The 21352-nt window shown below is 41.1% G+C and overlaps 1 protein-coding gene across 2 annotated transcripts in view; it reads right to left on the bottom strand.

Annotated features, from left to right (window-relative positions):
* Window positions 1–19377: 19377 nt before the first annotated feature.
* LOC145344881 (hippocalcin-like protein 1) overlaps window positions 19378–21352 on the bottom strand; it is a 59812-nt gene continuing 57837 nt past the window's right edge. For both annotated transcript variants that reach the window (XM_080192152.1, XM_080192150.1), the window contains one exon: window positions 19378–20459. In XM_080192152.1, the coding sequence (XP_080048278.1) occupies window positions 20362–20459 (98 nt within the window). In that variant the 3' untranslated portion in view covers window positions 19378–20361. The remainder of the gene's footprint in view (window positions 20460–21352) is intronic.

Genomic DNA, 21352 nt, shown 5'->3' with positions numbered 1-21352 from the left:
TGAGACTATGAAAGGCGCTTTATAAATGCAATTTCTGCCTACCATTTACTTAAGTGAATATTCAGGAAATTAAATCTTTAAGAACATGTCAGATCTTAATGCTAACATTTAAAGAGAAATGCTTCAACGTATAAGCATGACAGAGCTGAATAACATGGAGCTGCTTAATCAGAGAAGTGATAGTAAATTATCCTTTGAAAGAATTGACACAGATTAGATGGGCCAAATAGCCTCCTTCCATGCTGTCCCAATCCATGATTCCAAATACAAATTGTATATGGGAATGATTATGTATACGAAAACTACCAATCCAGGATTTGGTTTGAGAAAGAAACATTTCTAAGTGAATTCTTGATTTTGAAATTTGCTTGCTTTATAAGCTATTCCTGTCGTGTCTACACTGTGCGTGTAAGAAACGTTTTGTTAAAATTGAGCTTATCTTTTCTTTTCACAAAAATATACAGGCTGCTGGTAATGAAATATATTTGCCTGTCCCTCCACCCTTTTTAGGCAGAATAGAACACGGGACCAAATACTAAAGGCTCCAAAATCACACCAAGGACCATCAGGGAAAGAATGTTAAGACATGTAAAAATATTTTAGCAGAACGATAAAATATTTTATTAAAAATATTTTAGCATTAACGTGTTTTTTTCAAAGGGTTAGTGTCCCAATTAAGATAACAGAATAAGGATAATGGTCAAATGCAGAACGATTTAAGTTATAGTACAAACAGGAGAAAGATCCATAACCGGCCTTTTCTTTGCCTGCTTACATCTAAACTTCTGTACTCAGAAAAATAGAGCCCATAGTGTTTGTCAGTAATCAAAACTGATTAATAACTTGAAGGTTGGTATTGGAGGGTGTTGGTTACAGTTTGGTAGGTCTGAAGAAGGCTTTGTAGTCTTAGGTAGGTTAACTGTAGACCTTTATTGATTCTTAGAACTATTCACAACACACAGTAAAGGGAATATTCTCAGAACTGTCTCCATGCTTTCTGGCACAGACAGCTCTGTCCAACATTCAGCTGACCCTGATGTTTTCTCTGACCTCACTATGTAGGCAGTACAGTATTCAGTCCTATATTAACCCTATATAGAATCATTGAATCCCTACAGTGCAGGAGGAAGCCATTCAGCCCACTGAACTTGCACTGACAACAGTCCCACCAGGCCTTAACCCGGTAACCCCAAGTATTTTAACCACTAATCCCCCTGACACTAAGGATCAATTTAGCATGGCCAATCCATAAAACCTGCACATCTTTGGAGTGTGGCAGGGAACTGGAGCACCCGGAGGAAATCTACGCAGACATGGGGAGAATATGCAAACTCCACACAGACAGTGATCCAAGCCAGGAATTGAATGCGGGTTCCTGATGCTGTGAGGCAGCAGTGCTAATCACTGTACCACCGTGTTGCCCATGTATGCCAGATCCTTATGGCACACTCTCCCCTAAGTCTTTACCCAATGGATATTAAGTGATTATAGCTCAACAGGTCTGGCAGCATCTGTGGAGAGAGAAACAGAGTTAATGACCCTGCTAAAGAATTCGATGTGCTTCCTGAATGTACTTCTACAAGTTTGTTGCTTAAGCACCTCAAGGCCTTGTTCAAATGTTCTACGTCCTGCGAGCAACATTCCAATGTTCTCATTTTCTAGTTCTCATTTTTCAGTGGCAGACTCTTCTTTTGGACGTTGCTTCTCTACGCTGACCAGTTTGTCTTTCGCAGAGCAGCTATCCTTCAAGCTCACATTCTGTAATTACAATTCTGCCAATCATTTCTGGGGCTCTTCATGCTCTTCTGTGGGAAGTTTTGCTTTTTCTTGCTGTTCTAGATTCCTAATGTTCATCTCTTCATATATATCTTTGGAAATGTAATGTCTTCCCAAGTTTTCTTCCAAATGTCCAACCATTTTTTGCACCTCTGTCACCTCTTTCTTGTATTCTTCAACTTCCTCCTTCTAAGTCATCTTTGCCAACTGGTTCATCAATTCCTTCAGACTGTCATTAAATTCATTTTGCTTCACTTCGGGGTTTTCCAGAGGAAAAATCTGTGACCTGAGGGACCCCTGTAACATGTGAAGGTCCCTCAACTAGTTTTCCTTTTTGTTGTGAAGCTTAATCCTTCATCTTGAGATGTCCTCTAATTCAACAGGGTCTCCTCGATCTTGTTCTGCTGTTCAAGACAATCTTCATCTATTCATGCTGCTGAAGGGTTATGTATTCCTTTTGCAATCAGAGTTTTTCTACTGTTTATTTGCTTGTTGACCCCTTGCCAACTCATGCTGCAGTCAGTATGTTGCTTTGTTGAAACTGATATCTCCAAAGCAGCATTTTCTGAAGTAGTATTTAACTTTTCTAACTTCTATTTTTCTAGGGGCACATATTGGTTCTTCAGTGAGTCTTTCAAAGTCACATCTTCTTTGAGTACTTTGTCTCCTTTCTGTTGTGACTGGCTGTACTCCTGGTTGAGATTTCCCGATACCTAGAATCATAGAAATCCCAACAGTGCAGAAGGAGGCCATTCAGCCCATCAGCCCTACAACCAACAACAATCCTACCCAGGCCTTATCCCTGTTTCCCCACATATTTACTCTGCTAATCCCCCTGACACTAAGGATCAATTTAGCCTGGCCAGTCCATTTCACCTGCACATCTTTGGACTGTGGGAGGAAACCCATGCAGACACGGGGAAAATGTCACAGTTATCCAGTGTTGTGAAGCAGCAATGCTAACCACTGTGCCACCCTGTCATATCTGCTTCAATGTGCCAACAATGGAATTCACAGTTGTTTTATTTCCTTGTTCCTTTGTGATGCCTCAGAAATATGTGTTCAGATCTCAAACAGTTTGGTTCATTGAAGACTTTGTCTTGCATTTTCAAAGGTATATATATACTCATTCATACTCAATTTGCATTTCAAATCTTCCAATTCGACTTTGATATAGTTTCCAATTTTGCTTTTGTTTTCTCTTGCTCCTACAGCAGAGTTCTTGTCATTCACTGCCAGCTCCTTATGCTACATTGCCACCTGTTGGTGCAGTTTGGGTACTGTCTCTTGATTTCCAAAATATAGAGGCCAGAATTTTGCCACCCTGCCCGCCACAGGAATTGTAGCAGGCTGGACCCCGGCCGTGTAAATGTCCGTTGACCTCAGGGTGAGCTTTTCCAGCTTTGGGGCTGGCACAGCCAGAAAATCCCACTCATAGTTTTGAATCTTCTAGCTACGACTGAAACACTCTCTCGTTTCCTTCTCTATGAACGGTATGCTTTGTCTGTATCGCGCGCAAGGAACAATACTTTTCGCTGTATCTTAATACATGTGACAATATTAAATCAAATCAAATTAAAAAGGTTTGCTGTCTCTTTGGCGCCATCATGTGGCTTGCTTTGGTATTTTCTTATCTTTTTTGTCATGTTCCTTGGAGTTCTTTTATCCCTGTCATTAAGCTCTGCAAGTTCCATGACTTGAAAGTGAAAATACTCATTAAAGCTTTTAATATTCAATCAAAGTTGGTTGAGAATTCATCAATGCATTGCATTAGGATGACTGTACTTTATCAAAAAGTCTGCCAAACTAGCTTAAATGATGTGGAGATGCTGTATTGTTCTCCAAGGCAAACGTTCTCCAAGGCGGCCTTCACGACATATGACAGCGCAGAGTCGCCGAGCAGAAACTGATAGCCAAGTTCAGCGCACATGAGGATGGTCTCAACTGGGATCTTGGGTTCATGTCACACTATCTGTAATCCCTATGACTTGCCTGGACTTGCAAAATCTCACTTATTGTCCTGTCAAGAGACAATACACATCTCTTTAACCTATACTTAATGCTATCGCCACTCACATTGTCTGCACCTTTGAGAATTGATTAGCTGTAAAGACTTGCACTCTAATCAGTAATCTGTAAACTGTGTGTGCCTTTATATGCTCGGTTTGAGACCAGAATTCTCCACTCACCTGATGAAGGGGCAAACCCTGAAAGCTAGTGGGTTTACTATCAAATAAACTTGTTGGACTTTAACCTGGTGTTGTGAAGCTTCTTACTGAAACTAGTTTAAACACCGTAAGAAGTCTCACAACACCAGGTTAAAGTCCAACAGGTTTATTTGGCAGCACAAGCCACTAGATTTCGGAGCGCTCACTGCTCCTTCATCAGGTGAGTGGGAGTTCTGTTCACAAACAGGGCATATAGCGACACAAATTCAATTTACAAAATAATGGTTGAATGTGAGTGGAATGGAAAGAGGGTTAAGCACAGGTTAAAGAGATGTGTATTGTCTCCAGCCAGGACAGTTTGTGAGATTTTGCAAGCCCAGGCAAGTCATGGGGGGGTTACAGATAGTGTGACATGAACCCAAGATCCCAGTTGAGGCCATCCTCATGTGTGCAGAACTTGGTTATCAGTCTCTGCTCAGTGATTCTGCGCTGTCGTGTTTCATGAAGCCCGCCTTAGAAAATGTTTGCCTGAAGATCAGAGGCCAAATGCCCGTGACCGGTGAAGTGTTCCCCAACAGGAAGAGAACAGCCTTGCCTGGTGATTGTCGAGCGGTGTTCATTAATCCGTTGTCGTAGTGTCTGCATGTCTGTATGTACTACATGTACTACTGTGCTTAACCCTCTCTCCACTCACATTGTCTGTAACTTTAAGACTTCATTAATCTGTAAAAACTTGCATTCCAACCATTATTTTGTAAATTGAGTTTGTGTCTTTATATGCAGAACTCTCACTTACCTGATGAAGGAGCAATGTTCCAAAAGCTCGTGGCTTTTGCTACCAAATAAACCTGTTGGACTTTAATGCTGTGTTGTGAGACTTCTTATTGTGTTTACCCCAGTCCAACACCGGCATCTCCACATCAAACTAGTCTAAAAACATAATAACCCGGATTTATTCAGATTTTGTATTTGGACCTGGTATTTTCTAGCAGTCTAAAAATTGTCCTCTGCAGGACACCCAATTCTCCATTAAGTTTCTTCCTGGGATGAGTGTAAATTGATCGGAAAGCGTGGAATTCTGATCCATAGTTATATTTTTAAGAGTATAGGTTCTGTTTCATCAGCTTTTTGGATTTCAAGGTGGCATCACCATTCCCTTGCAGACAGAGGGATTTCTCACGCTTGCCAGTTTTTTTGGACTCCGCTACAACAGCGATCACCCTCAACTTGAAAAACTTATCAACAATGGCTGCCTGGAACAGCTACTGCAGAGTTCCTTTGCTCAATGTTTCTGTTTTAAGTCATGAATTCGGCAAATCCTGGCATTTGCTTGCCTTTAGAAGGGTTTAAAAAAGTCACGATTCCCCTAAAATATTCAATTGATTATTCATAAAATTTTTCAGAGTGAGCTTGGACGCCATGTTCAGATGTCAACTCAGGGTTTAGTAATGGTTTTATTCAAACTGCATGTTTTGAAAATTTCAAAGACTTGCTGTAGCCTAGAATTTTAAAAGACTTAACTCACCCTTGCTAGGTCTGCTGACTCTGTGCTCTGGGATGAAAAGCTGGAATTCCAAAGGAGAGACAATGGAGTTTTCTGCTGCAGTAAATGATTTTAAATTTCTGCATTCAGCTTCCAAGCTTTTCTATGAAGCTTTTTCTTGGTAATCTTTTCTCTATGCTTGTGTCTCTTGAGCTTATTTTCAGGTAAGACTGCTTTGCTGAACATTTTTCTCAGTCATTTTTGTTTTATCTCTGCATTCTCTACAAAGTTTTCGGTTTTTCCACAACCTGCCACCATGTTGTAAGATATTGGTTACAGTTCAGTATGTCTGAAGAAATCTTTGCAACCATATGTAGGTTAACTGTAAGCCTTTACTGGCTTATCAAATATTTACAAATATACAGCAAAAGGGTACAAGTTGTCTCTACGCTTACTGGCACACACAGAACTAAATTGTTCCTGAGTGCTGATCATGTGCTCCCTTACATCACGTTTGGGCAGTACTGTACTCAGTTCCACATTAACCCTACATGTGCCATACCCTTTTAGTACTGTGGGATAGCATTTGGCTCTTTTGATAATTATATTGTTTCATTGACATTGTCCTAAAGACTGATTCAAAGTTTTAAAATGGAAGTTGTGCCTCTCAAAGGAGTAAATATTACAGCTTCTAGAAGAGATTCCAGAGAACTAAATACAGGGCTAGAAAAAGAATTTAAATGATCAATAGAAAACATATGGAGACAAAGTACATCTATATGGGGAAGAAAAGAAAATTATCACAAGTATCAACATTAGAATGATTGGAAAAGGGAAAAAATAATCTAAGGCCATGCAGAAATATTGAAAAACACAGGAAGGAAATGACATTAGGGAAAATTTGAACTAAAGTCAACTGAAGATTCTGTCCAGCAGTAAAATACTATTTTTCCAACTAGGCTGTACATAAGAATGTTGTACACCATATTATTAATAACTTACTTCAACTGTCTTCAGCTGCTTTATCAATTACCTTTCTTCCGTCATAAATCAGATGTGGGGATGTTGGCTGATGTTCAGCAATGCTCAGCACCATTTGCAACTCTTCAGATACTGAAGCAGTTCATGTTCAAATGCAGCAAGACCTGAACAATATTCAGGCTTGGTTTGACAAGTTGTGAGTAACGTGCACCACACAAGTGCCAGGCAATGACCAACTCCAATAGGAAAACTAGTCACAATCCCTTGACATTCAATAGTATTACCGTTGCAAAATCTCCTGCTATTAACATCCTGGGGGAGGGGGTGAGGGGCGGTCACCATTGATCAGCAACTCAACTGGGCTAGCCATATAGATACTGGGCCTACCAGAACAAGTCAAAGGCTAGGAAACCTGCAGCAAGTGACTCACTTCCTGACTCCCCAATAACTGTCCATCACTTACAAGCCAGGATTGTTGTGAAAAGCACTCTCCACGTGCCTGGATGAATGCAGCTCCAGGAACACTCATGAAACTTGACACCATTCAGGACAAAGCAACTGGCTTGATTGCTAACCCTTCCAAAAGCTTTCACGCTCTCCACCACTGGTGAATGTTGGCAGCAGTGTGTACCATCTACAAGATGCACTGCAGGAACTCACCAAGGCTGTTTCAGCAGCACTTTCCAAACCCACGATTGCTGCCATCAAGAAGGACAAGAGCGTCAGATACCTGGGAACACCACCAATTGGAAGATCCCCTCCAAATCACCCACTATCCTGACTTGGAGATATATCACCATTCCTTCACTGCCACTGGATAAAAGTCCTGGAACTGTCTCCCTAACTGCACAGTCGGTGTACCTACTCCACATGGACTGCCGCAACTTAAGAAGGCAGCTCATCACTACCTTCTCAAGGACAATTAGGGACGAGCAATAAATATTTTTCTAGCTGCTGACGCCCAAATCCGTAAATGAATTTTTAAAAAGCTGTAGGATTTAATCACCAACCACCCCCCTCCCCCAACCCCCATCAAAGAACAAAGAACAAAAACAGCCCGGGAAACAGGCCCTTCCGCCCAATGAGCCCGCGCCGCCATTTTAACATTATCAGTCCCTCCGCCCATGACCCTTATCTATTGTTTATGGCATTCCACATTGAGGGAAGACTAATTTAGGGACAATTTATTATACCAATCAGCCTAATAGCACATCTTTGGGGTGTGGGAGGAAACCGGAGCGCCCGGAGAAAACCCACGCAAGCACAGGGAGAATGCGCAGACACTGGCCCAAATCCATGTGTCTGCACAGCAAACAGTGATAGTCACTGAGCTGTCGTGTTGCCCAGCATCTGGTCCAGTTTAAGCATACACTGACGACATGAAGCACTAGGCTACTCTCGAACATTCAAGAGCAGCCCTAGTACGACCCATCGCGTGTATGCCCCTCGTTGGACAACAAGTGTTGGGCCCACAACTATCAACCGTAATTCATTAGCACTTTTTCCCAGTAGTACACCACTTCGTGATTCACACTTAAGTTGTTTCCTAAAATGGTAACTTCAGTCTCCATTTGACTTGTACCAGTTAAGAACAAAATCTGCTAAAAAGTGAATCGGGCAATGATTTAAATTAAATAATATAAATAACACAGCAAAGTGAGAATTGAACGCTACAAACATTGAGTTTCCAGATCATTTGAATTAAGCAACTTAAATTTAAGAGGATTGTTCTGATTATCACAAGGTCTAGTTCTTCAATTTGGATACAGAATGCGAAACAAAGTTCTCATTGAATTAAGTCTTTCTGCTCGTGCTGCTATTTCCTTTTATTTGTATACAGCGCTCACATTCATCAGGTTAGCTCTGCTGCCTCATTGCTCCAGGAACCCAGGTTCGATTCCTAGCTTGGTCACCGCCTGTGTGGAGCCTGCACATTCTCCCCATGTCTGCGTGCGTTTCCTTCGGGTGCTCCGGTTTCCTCCCACAGTCTGAAAGACATGCTGGTTAGGTGCATTGGCCATGCTGAATTCTCCTTTGGCGTACTCAAACAGGTGCCGGAATATGATGACCTAAATAAACTTAAAGATGTATGTGGAAACGTCAAACACTGAACGTCAGCAAGCATTTTTGGCATAACTTAAAAAAACATGCAGACTAGCCAGCAGGTGGCGCATAGGGTAGCCAATACCAGGCCAAAGAAACAATACAGTCTTAAGTTCACATCTCCCTCATTGTGGCAGCTATCCATCAATGACGTTATAGCTTTAAGAATCAGCCTAGACAGGCTGTCATGTTTCGATCAAATTTTTGTTAATTTTGAGTCGGACCAAAACCTACGCACAACAGCACAGTCGTTAGCACTGCTGCCTCACAGCACCAGGGATCCGGTTCAATTCCGGACTCGGGTGGCCATCTGTGTTTTTATTTATTTATTAGTGTCACAAACACCGCAATGAAGTTACTGTGAAAATCCCCTAGCTGTGACACTCCGGCACCTGTTCGGGTACACCGAGGGGGAACTTATCACGGCCAGTCTATTTAACCACTCTTTCGGACTGTGGGAGGAAACCAGAGCACCCAAAGGAAGCCTACACAGACGTGGGGAGAATGTTCAAACTCCACCGAGACAGTGACCCAAGCCAGGAATCGGACCTGGGCCCCTGGCACCGTGAGGCAGCAGTGCTAACCACTGTGTCACTGTAGAGTTTGCACGTTCTCTCTGTGTCTGCATGGGTTTCTTTCTGCAGGCCAAAGATGTGCAGGTTAGGTGGATTGGCCATGCTAAATTGCCCCTTAATGTCAGGGGGACCTGCTAGGGTAAATAATGGAGTTATGGCGACTGGGCCCCGTAGGATTGTGGTTGGTGCGGAATTAATGGGCCAAATGGCCTCCTTCTGTATTGTAGGGATTCTATGATTCTATAATTCGGAAGAGTAAATCCAACAATGGGATTTGTGTTTCTGGGTGTATTAATGGGCAGTTTGAGTCTTGAAAAAGGTAGCTTCATCAGACTTGAAATGAAGTCAAACACTGCAGCCATGTTCAGGAAGTCTTTAGTTTCAAAATGTATTCATTGACAAAAGGAAAACCACGAATAGAAAAGGGAACTGCAAAACACAGGAAACATTTGGAACCAATGTTAATTGATGCAATTTTATATGTATATTATATACACTTATAAAGAATCAGCAAGCACACTGGAGCCTGTTTTGCTGCATTGATTTTAATAATGTTATTTTGGTGCATCTAATGTTTTTTGTACAGTCTGAGTTATTTGAACAAATTGGTCAATGTTTATATGAATACATCCCGCTAATTTAGAAAGAGATAGGGAAGCAGATCAGGAAAATTCTTCTGGATAACCTGAGACACACTTGTTTAAGAAAATATGAGGCAAATATAACCTATTTAGAGTTAAGAGATGAATCAAATGGCTCACTTTAACCCATTCCAAACCTCTGTGTGTAAGATGAAAGATTGATTGGGTTGAGCTTAAACTTTGTGTGAGTTATTTAGTAATCTGGATTCCATTCAGTGTCTCTTTGAATACTCTGTCTCAGAAACACCAGTACAGTTATGAAGGAGAGTCGTACGAACTCGAAATGTGAACTCTATTTTTTCTCTTCACAGATGCTGCCAGATCTGTTGAGTTTTTCCAGCATTTTAGATTTCAGCATCTGCTGTAATTTTCTCTCATTTATATCTATGTTCCTCATTATGGAGGGGTTCAACTAGAGGGGTCATCAGTATTGCTTAAGTAATGAGGACCACAGTTAAGTGTTTAAGAACCGAACATTTAAATTTCAGCTAGCATCTATCCTATTATTGTGTACAGGAAATCTAATAGTGGAAACATTTCTATTTAATTGAGTAGCTTCATCTTCACACATTTACACATGAACATTTAATATACTATTAATCATTTGCTACCTAGCTAGCTTAAATATTTTCAAATGCAATTAAACCGCTCCCATTGAGAAGAAGCTATGTTGCATTGTAGTTTGTTTTATACGTACTTTCTTTAAGATTGCACCATAAAATTTATGAAAGAAGAATCATAAAATCACTACAGTGCAGAAGGAGGCCATTTGGCCCATCAAGCCTGCATGCAACTGATACCAGTAACCGTACATATTTACCCTGCTAATCCCCCTGACACTACGGAGCAACTTAACACAGCCAATCCACTTACCCTGCACAGCTTTGGACTGTGGGAGGAAATCGGAGCACCTGAGAAAACACATGGGAAGGATGTGCAAACTCCACACAGTCACCTGAGGCTGGAATCAATCTGGCACTGAGAGGCAACAGAGTTAATCATTGTGCCACCCCAGAAAAACAATATATTCTATGAAAGACTACATAGATACATAGGATCCTTCTCCTGCTCTCCTTGAACTTTTCTTCTTCTCTAGTAGAGCAGGAACCTTCCAGTACTTTCCCCAATATACAAGTCAGTTATTAGAAAGTGTATGCTTTGTCTGTGTAGATTATGTGAATTGTTCACGAATTCTAAGAATGTCACAAACCTACCAACCAAGGTAATCTTTTCATAATCTATTTAAGTATTGGCATAAACAGAGGAGGATAACAGTGGTGATGTTATCAGGTTACAGCATAGGTACAGCATGCTCTTTCTCCTGAAGTGAAACGGTAATATTGCAAAGATACTACTCGTCAAGTAAGGACTTGTTCGAAAATATGATGAATGGGCTGAAGTTTTACATTCAAAAGAGCCAAATGATTTTCTGGACCAATGTGCACCCAAAAGATACATATAAACCCTCACCAGACGATACAATTCATTGTGGTGAACCAAGGGTCACATACTGAATAATTAATTAAGGGATAAATTAAGGAACAATAATTTCCTGGGACAATTACAATTCTAAACTTAGTGACCGCCAAGCAATTGCAGATGAACCATAGTTTCTTCCAGCTCAACATGTAACTTTTAAGAGACAGTTTATTAAATGGAAACGCAACAGAGGAACAAATGATTATTTCCCAGGGTTAATTAATGTGTAAGTCTGGATTTTTCCTATCTCTTATCTTTCACTTTCAGAGTGGTATTGTAGCAGAAGAATGCTGAAAATGGGCAGTAACATTTGCCAATACAGAGGCAGATACGTTGCCATCCCATACAAAATCACATGAGGTTACTGTACTGAATTGGACTGTTAGAACTGTAATTGCCAGTTATAACATTGCGAGTTTTCCCATTCTGCCCACCACAGGAATGATAGCGGGCGAGGTGTGGATCATGGAGAGATGCATTGACCTCGGGCGGGATTTTCTGGTTTCGGGGCAAGAACAGCTCGAGAATCCTGCCCACAGTGTCATGGAATTATCATTGGCTATCTCTTGCTTTGGGAATAACAGCAACTCAAGATTGTGAATTTATCTAACAGGTTTTATTGTATCTAAACAGGTCAATTCTTGACCCACAACATTTAGGTACATGGGGCAGAACGTCCCATGGAGGTAGTGGGATCTGAAGTGCAGAATTTGCTCCTTTTTTTATTTTTCAAGATGATGGATAAGAAGGAAAGACCCTAATCATTTTCACAGCTTAACTTATCTCCCTTCTTGAAGATCATTCTAATTGTCGCATTTCTGAGATGATCCATCAGTTTTCTAACATTTCAAGCTGCAACATTTAGAGTTTTCTTTATTTGATGACAAAGATGGTGATTCTGCTGACTGTGGTTTCCCAGACAGAACATAATATGACAGCCTTTTTTTAAAGAGCACCTTTTCCACCCCTTTGCCCCCACTCCCACCCCTATCCTTCCCAATTTGAATGAACAGAGGGTATCAAAAGGACTGTTCAGTCACAGATATTGCCACTGTCCAAAGACACATCTGTCCATATACAGGTGTCCGATGACATTCATGCATCTGTAGCATGTCTACAGATTCTGGACTAGAGACTGCCTGGTTCACAGCCCTGATCCTGTTCTGGCCAATTCTCCAGAGGTCTTGGCAAATGGACCCTGGTAATTTGCCCATGATTTTGTTTAACATGGGGGTCTCAAGCACCATCATTGTCTGTATGATCTTGAGAACATGTCAAACCATGATGGCTGGAACCACCTCACTGCAATCTCTCCTCTCCCCCAACCTCAGCTGGTGAGTCGCACAGTCTTCCTTTGCCTGTTCTGCTGCTGAAGATTTTATGGGCCACACTTTGTCTGCCACCTATCCCCAATCTTGCCACCATGGCAGCCCTACCAAGGATTTCATGGCACCACTCAAGGGAATGCACAAGCCTCTCCACCACTTCAAGGTGGTGATCCACAAAGGAGTGCCGTGGAGTAGGAGAGAAAGCAAACACTGTTACAATATCGCAAGCAATGTCACCTCCACTTCAAGTGATCACTTACCTGCATTTCATGCCCACATTACAGGTTTGTTTCTTATTTACACTTACTAGCAAGACTATTTATTGCTGACAGGTTGACAGGCTACATCCTCAAACTGCTACATTCCTTTGTGGTGATGGTATCTCTCATGACATCATGCTGGTGTTTCCAAGGCTTTTAGCATTTCCTGCAAATGTTCACAAGCAACTGTTTCTTTTTATAATTACCCCCTGTTGACATCTACATTTAGTCCTTCAAAAATAGTTCACAGTCTTAGGTGGGACTGCCGTTACTGAGTGCTTCCTATTGCGCAGTAGTCCGAGGGGAGCAGCGTTTCACCCACACAACAATGTGTGACAGTGGGAAAAGAAAAACAGGAGAGAAGTTTTTAAAAATGGAAAGAACAAAGAAAATTACAGCACAGGAACAGGCTCTTCAGCCTTCCAAGCCTGTACTGACCATGCTGCCCATCTGAACTAAAACCCCCTACCCTTCCGGGATCACATCTCTCTATTTCCAACCTATTCATGTATTTGTTAAGACGCCCCTTAAAAGTTACTATTGCATCTGCTTCCACTATCTCCTCCAGCAGTGGGTTCCAGGCACCCACCGCCCTCCGTGTAAAACATCTGCCTCGTACATCTCCTTTAGACCTTGCCCCTCGCACCTATGCCCACTAGTAATTGCCTAACATAAAATGAGTTTCCTAAAAAACTAAGTAGTACAAATAGCCTGTCTTCATTTGCAGATATAAGTAGGAACATTCAAACCTATGACAGGCAGAAGCAGATCTTCTGGTCCAGCCCATTTATCACAGCAGAAAAATGAATGCTACAAATAAGGACAAAATGTCAGGGAGGATTTGGAAAAGCCTTTGGTTAGCATAAAGAGCATTTCTAGAAAAAAAGGCATGAGAAACAAAAAGAGTTTCATTTTCTGTGTATGTGACTCATTTATTTTCCATTAGTGGAAGGCAGAGTGGTTTGAAAGCAAGTTTATAAAAAGTGCTGAAATCTTGATTGTGCTGATCTAACTTTTTGTCTGTTTTAAGAATCATCCGTTAACCTGTTCAAAGTTCAACTTGCCTTGGGTGGCGGTGGTTAGTGCTGCCAATCCTCCAGGATTAGCTTGGAGTTTAAACTCCTTGGGCACTGCTACAAGAAGTACAAGAGGAAAAGCCGGGCGAGGGGGTGGGGGGGGGGGGGGGGGGGGGGGCGGGTGCATTTTACAAAGTGCATCTTTCATTTTCTTTATCCAACATTACAATGTTGGGAGACGCAGGGAATAACTGGAAGTGTGATCATGTTATAAAACCTTGAGGAATACATTCAAAGCCGGCAATCACGTTGATAGTGTTTTCAATCTAAATTTCACTTCAGAGTAAACAGTGTTAGTTATCCTTAAAAGAGGCACCATCACTACACCAGAAATCAAAAATCTTAGTGGAGATCGATTCAAACAGCTTAAATCTCACTCAAAGCCAACAAAGGTTCAGATTGGTAACATCGGAACATTCAAGCATATTCCTGGACGAGAGTACATTACCTCCTAATGTTATGATTTCAAGAAGAAATCAAAGAGATATGGGGCAGGTGGGTTGGGGGGGGCAGGGGAGGCGGAGGCAGGATCAGGGTATTGAATTTGATGATAAGCCATGATTAATATGAATGGTGGAGCAGGCTCGAATGGCGTACTCCTGCTTCTATTTTCTATGAAACTAAACAAACATTTCCTGGCAATATTCAGGGAATGCTGCTCAATTGGAGGAGCTTTCCTTTGGATAAATCTGAAGGTCATAACGCTCTGTTCCAGTGATTGTTAGAAGAGCAGGAAGAGAGGGCACAAGGAAGCACATTCAAACTGGAACTCAGCAGCACTGGCATCCAACGGGCAAGGAAACACACAGGATTGAACAGCAGACAGTAGAACTCCACTCATTACGGGAGACTCCAGTTAGGGGGACAGACACTTCTTTTTGTAACTCTCATCACAAATCTCACGTGGTGTGTGTTAGCTCCCTGGTGTCAGGTTAAAGGAGTTCACTGATAGGGTGCAGAATATTCTGCAGCTGGAAAGGAGGGATCCAGAAGGTGTAATAAGTTAGTACCAATGACAAAGGGCAGGTGTTGAGGCCCTACCTTCAAACTAGGAAAAAATTTCAGTCAGACTGTAAGGTAGTAATCACTGATAACTCCCAGCGTCAGACATTAGCAACAGTAGAAATAGGAAGACGGTGAGGATCGATGAATGGATCATGTGGGAGATTGTACCTATACATTACTGGGGCACTGGCACCAATTCTGAGGCAGGCTGCACCTCAACAGGACTGGGATCAATGTTCTCTTGCGAGAGGCTCACTAGCATGGTTAGTGGGTGGGGTGCTTAAATTAAATTGACAGGGAAAGGGTGTCAACATATAGAAGTAGAAAAGCAAAATAATGTGCATGCAGGGTGAATACTGGAGGATGAAATTGTACCACATCAAATAGAAAGTTATAAAGGACCACCTGGGATTAAAAAGGGAGGTTTAGAATGCAGACAAGCATGGTAAGTAAGGTTGGTGTGCGATAAGCTGATAATGAGGTCAGTGGACCCTATTAGGGACAAAGAAGATGATGGATATTTAGAATGCAGGGGAGCACTCTACATTGGTTTACTAAGAAAGAGGATCTCATTAAACATTGGGAGGGGTAATGAAGAGGGTGAAAATTGGTGGGAAAGATGTCCTGGAAAAGTAATCTGTGTTTAGAGTGGATAAATTGGATGACTTGTAACATTTTTAATCACAACTCTACCAGACCTGCTGAAACTTTATAATGTTTTCTGTTTTTATTTCAGACCTGTAATATTCAGACAGAGGTACGGAGCACAAGCACAGGAAAGTTGTGATGAAACTTGATAAAGCTCTGGTATAGGCCACAGATAGTGTGGTGGATCCAGTTCTGATGACATTTCAGGAAGGATGCAAGGGTCCTTGAGAGGGTCGAAAGGTGATTTACTGGCATAGTTCCACTGACATGAACTTACAAGGTTAGGTAGGAGAAGCTGGAGATTTCTTCTTGGAGCAAAGGGGATTGAAGAGAGATTTGATAGTAGTGTACAAGATATAAATCTTTCAAAGAAAAGCTGTTCCACTGGCTAATTCTACAGGGACTAAGGAACACTGAGTTAAAGTTTTGGGTAAGAGATTTGGGGGGAGGGGGGGCGCTGGTAGGGGGTGTAGAGAGGATAGTGGAAACAGAGATGCATGTTTCCAAAAAGAAAATGGGTGGGCACTAAAAGGAACTAAATTTTCTGGTCTACAGGTATAGAATTGGAGATTGAAACTGACTAGATTGCTTGACAGAGAACCAGAATAGATTGGGATGGGCTGAAAGTTTCCTCCTGCGTCATAATGACTTTATTGACACAGCTCAAAGAATGAGTTGGAGGCTAGGCGAGACTTACCCTTAGCAAGTAGAATTTAATTAATCAGTCCATGACAAATGAACAGTCTGATTTATAACAAAATACTACAAATAGAACTCAGCCAAAATTAGTGACTATTGATAAAAGTAGTTCTCGGAAAAAAAAAATGCACAAGCGGAAGATAAAACTGCAGTGAAATGAGAATAGTTGTACACAAATTAGGTGCACAAAAAAATTCATGAGGATCTACTTAAAGCAGTGTAATCTTCAGATATGATTAATGAGGGGAAAATATCATCCAATTGTCTCCAGTCTGACTAGAATAGTGGCGTCACTGGTCCTTGGTTTTATGGCCATTTGTCAGACCTTGTGATGCATAAAATGATTAAGGTCGCCATCGTCATTGCACTTAAACGTGTACAAATGCTCGAGGGCATTTCTGACAAACTTCATTAGCCCCAACTGTAGCTCAAAGTACTCTTAAAACAGGACACAGTTAAACAGGAAGCGATCACAATCTGACTGAAGTTGTCAGAAAATGCTGGTAAAACTCTAAAGATACTGTCTGACTCTGAGCAGCCGTCTCATGACTGTGCTCCATCCATGGATCTGGAAGATATGACAGATCAATGGGTTTTAAGTACAGAAGCAGGGAAAGGGGAGGGAAGGCTAAAAGGTTTTTCTTTCCTTTCTTGTAGCACCCCTGGATAGGGTGGGAGGCAGGAATCATTCCATTTAAGACAAAAATAATGGACCAAGACAAATACAGAAATAAAACATGGGGCTTGAGCTAGTGTAAATAGGAATAGCAAAATTACCAGTACTACTGTCTGAGAAAAAAGGTGCTGTTATCATCTGAAATTGTGCGAAGTACAGAAGGTTGTAAAGTACCTTTTGAAAGATGAGCTTGTGCAATCCAAAATAGTGCTCTGTGTTCAGTCAGATCAATGAATAGCATAGTACCTGCACAATAGCTTTCCCCTCAAAAATTAAACAAACCTTTTGGTCTCCAGCTAGTCAGAGACTGCAGGCAACCCAAATGACACATGCAGAATCCCTCAGTCTTGACACAAGCTCATCCCCCATACTTCTGTAGGAAGTTTAAACTTCAGATTGCCAGTTTTATCTTTCCTGAGTTGCTCAGTGATTTGCCTGAACCACAAACTCTGGGCTGTTTGCCTTATACTTACCATGGTCTGGTCTTTATTTATCTAAATGGGGAAAGCCTTTGCAGTACTCCAGCGCAGAGGGGTTTGGGTGTCCTTGTTTATCAGTTGCAGAAAACTAGCATGCAGTACAGCAGATAATAAAGAAAGCGAATGGAATGTTAGCATTTAAAGCTAATGGGATAGAATATAAACATCAGGAAGTATTGTTGCAACCATACAAACCATTGGTGAGGCTGCACCTGGAGTATTGTGCAGTCTTAGTCCCCTTATTTGAGGAAGGATGTCATGACATTGGAGGCAGTTCAGAGAGGTTTACTAGGTTGATTCCAGAGATGAGACATTTGTCACATGAAGAGAGATTGAACACTTTAGGCCTATGCTCTCTGGAATTTAGAAGCATGAGGGGAGATCAAATTGAGGTACTCAAGATGATAAAAAGGTATAAAGTAGACATGGAGCGGATGCTTTCTCTTGTGGGGCATTCTAGAATCAGAGATCATAGTCTTAGGGTAAGAAATAGCAAATTTAAAACAAAGTTGAGGAGAAATTATGTCTGTGGAATTCACTACCCCAAAGTGTGGGGGATGCTAGGACAGTGAGTGAATTTAAGGAGTTAGATAGATTTTTAATTGGTAATGGGTTGAAGGGGAGAACGGGGAGAAGGCAGCAAATTGGGGATGAGAAGCATATCAGCCATGATCGAATGACAGAGCCGTTCGAAACAGCAAAATACTTCTTTAAAAAATGGGAATGTCAAAGCCCTCTAAAAACTACTGCAAAGCTTACACATACCTCAACCCCCACCACTATGCTCATCCCCTCTTCCACTCAATGGGGTCCCAGGCTACAGTCAGGCTGATAATGGAAGAGGCCACTTTGACAGAGAGGGAGGTGGTATCAGTCCGTTCAACGGGGCAAGGTTGACAATCTTAAAGCCAGGAGATTTTCCCTTAGTCTCACAAATTGAAGAATTTCCAAGTAATTTGATTTAGAAATGCTGGCCATGAGATATTTAGTGATTGGTAGATACAGGAAATCCCATTTCCAACAAAATTAACATCCTTTTGGACACAACTCTTGTTTCCCAGAATATGACAACTAATCATTGTCTAAAAAGGGGACATGCAGGAACCTGGCTTCTCCCAGGCTGCACCAGGACTGTTCTGGTTTCTATGGCGGACGCATCTGGGAGCAGGCAGCATTGGAAGTCTGGCTAATAAATGTGTACTTTTTCCAGTAATTGCCATCAGCAATTGCCTTCTGAGGCTACACATGAGCCGAATAAGAAGCTTACACAAAAAATCTGTTGACAATGCAGAAGGGAATGGTACATCTTTCAAAGAGAATTTAATTTTCTCCAGCCAATTCAAAATTGAAAGTGTGTCGATTGTTCAGGAGATATTGAACTCAGATGTCAGGGTAGAAGAATAGTTAGAACAGTAAATTACCTTGCACAATCTGAAATCAGGCAATCGCCAGAGTGAGGTAGCATAAGAGCCTTATAAAAGAGATCATCTGATGTACAAATTCTACAGTTGCTTTGAAATTTGTACTTTGCAGCCTCAAGCCAACCAAAATATCAATGTTTGCAGAGCAAGAATTTTCAAAAAATAATCTGCTTTACAAGTTAAGCATTTTTTGTACCCTCTGAACTGATGACATTTTTTGGAAGATTTAAAATCAGTATTAAAATTGATCTATAATACGGGTGACAGTGATTAGTGCTGCTGCCTCTCAAACACTCAAAGCTGAGATTGAACCTGGGTCCCTGGCGCTGTGTGGAATTTGCACGTTCTCCCAGTGTTTGCGTGGGTTTCCTCCAAGTGCTCCGGTTTCCTCGCATTCTCCAAAGGTGTGCAGGTTGGGTGGATTGGCCATGCTAAATTGCCCCTTAGTATCCAAAGATGTGCAGATTTGTTACCACTAAAATAGTAAATGCCATTCATCTTGCAAGAAGGGGTGGGGGTGAGCAAGGTGACCTCTTTCTGCAACACTGGGATTCTACTGGTATTTAAAAATAAACACAATGACAAGAAAAGGTAGGCTTTATTTTGCTACATTTCTCAGCAATAGGCAGATGTCTAGTAACACTGAGATGCACAAGATTTGAACTACCAACAGCTGAAAATACAGAAACATTGCAAAAAAAAGTTGCAATACATCAGTAACAGCAAATAATTTCCAGATAATTTGCCCTTTCCTCCATTAAACATTTAATTCATAAATTGAAAGTTTTGCCTTCTCCTCGAGCAACCCTAAAAACAGATTTTCCTTGATTTAATAAAAAAATTAACTTAAATTGGTGATCAATATTTCTTACATAATAGGCAAATATTAAAATGTTCTGATGATCACTAGTAGTTATGACATGCTCACTCGCGACTGAGGAAGATAAAACTAATCAGTATGAATATATGGATCAAACCGGCTTTGAAAACAGGGAAAGCGAAGTAGCATTACATTAAATATACAGACTTGCCTTCATTATCAAACTACATTCCATCATAAAGATATTTTTTAAATGCCCGACATTTTTCAAGTGCAAGCAATTTTCTTACAGAATAGAAGCCATGAAGTGACAGGCGCCTTATTTGATAAGCTTTATAGCTATCAGCTAACATTTGTTGTTATTTCAACACCGGGCTATGTACGATCTAGACTCAAATAAACATATCTATAGTCATTCACTGATTATTTACAACCCCCCCCCCCAACTCATAATTGATTGAAACTAAACATCAGTTACATGAACTGCATTCAAAAAAAAACAAGACAACTGCATGTAAACATAACCTTAAACTTTTGTGTTTGTCTGTTGCAATGCTCCATTACTGCATTTATGTAACCTCAAAGAACAGAATGCCAGCCACTTTTATGCACGATACAGTAAAACCTGGCAACTGAATCTGTCCACCAAACCATTAGGAATGAATGAAAGGCATCTGCTGCAAGCCAAGCTTGAATGCCAAGCCAGTGGTTCTTTATCACTGTCCAGACAAATCTTCCTCAAATCAGAACTGACTTGCACTGCTTGGATCACACTGTAGTAGTCGGACAATGGAAGGATCACTCTTGGCACCTTTTATAAATTCTTCGAGAGAGAGTTTACCTAGAAACAAAATTTTTAAGAAGTGGGTCATGGCTGTCTCACAAAACATGGAACGTAGACTCCAATCACACACCCACCTTACCAGCACCAAGTTTAAAACTCCATCAATTGAACAACACTTAAGATGGATATAGGTGGTACAATTTTATTTCTTAAAATATAGTTCAACATCATGTCAATTTAATTGCATATTTGCTAATTGGAATGTATTTGAAGCATGTTAAACAGTGCAGCCAGACAGACTGGGAATGTTTTAGCCCTAATTTATCATTAGTTGTAGTTTACAGTTCAGCATTTTGCACAAGGAAACACAAACTAATTTTGTAACCTGCACTATTCCATTTTGGCAATAGTTTATCTTGTCCGTTTACAAAAAAAGTTGCAGATTAAAATGTCACCTTGAGGATGCCAATTGCTTGTGTACCCCTGGCAAGTGGCTTTGGGCTGTTGGCATCTGTTGATGGAATTGTTACAAACTGGCATGTTTGAAATGATTGTACTCATGATTGTACTATGGGGATCAGAGAACCATTCATTATCTCAACAGAATGAGAGAGGTGCAAAGTTCTTAAATAAAGAGGGAGTCAAAATAGTGGCCAGTCATAAATTTATCCTCATGTAACTCAGGTGTCACAAGTCTTTGCACACTGAAACAACTATATACTGAATGAACAGAAGGTGAATGGTGCCTTACCTACATCGACTAAGTTTGCTACTACATTCCTAGAATTGACAATCTTTGAACCAGTAGCTAGGCTGACATCCTGGAACAATGAAGAACTGCTTCACTGACAAAGGGCGAGGTGTTAAGCCAAGACATGTCTGTCTGCTCAGGTGAGCACAAATATCCCAGGCCATTACTTTGAAGAGCAACAAGGGAGTTACCCCTAATG

Source organism: Carcharhinus amblyrhynchos, chromosome 7 (genome assembly GCF_965287045.1).
Source record: "Carcharhinus amblyrhynchos chromosome 7, sCarAmb.v2.hapA, whole genome shotgun sequence".
Classification (NCBI taxonomy): domain Eukaryota; kingdom Metazoa; phylum Chordata; class Chondrichthyes; order Carcharhiniformes; family Carcharhinidae; genus Carcharhinus; species Carcharhinus amblyrhynchos.
Note: the sequence above shows the minus strand (reverse complement) of the source record. Positions and strands in the feature narration are given on the sequence as shown.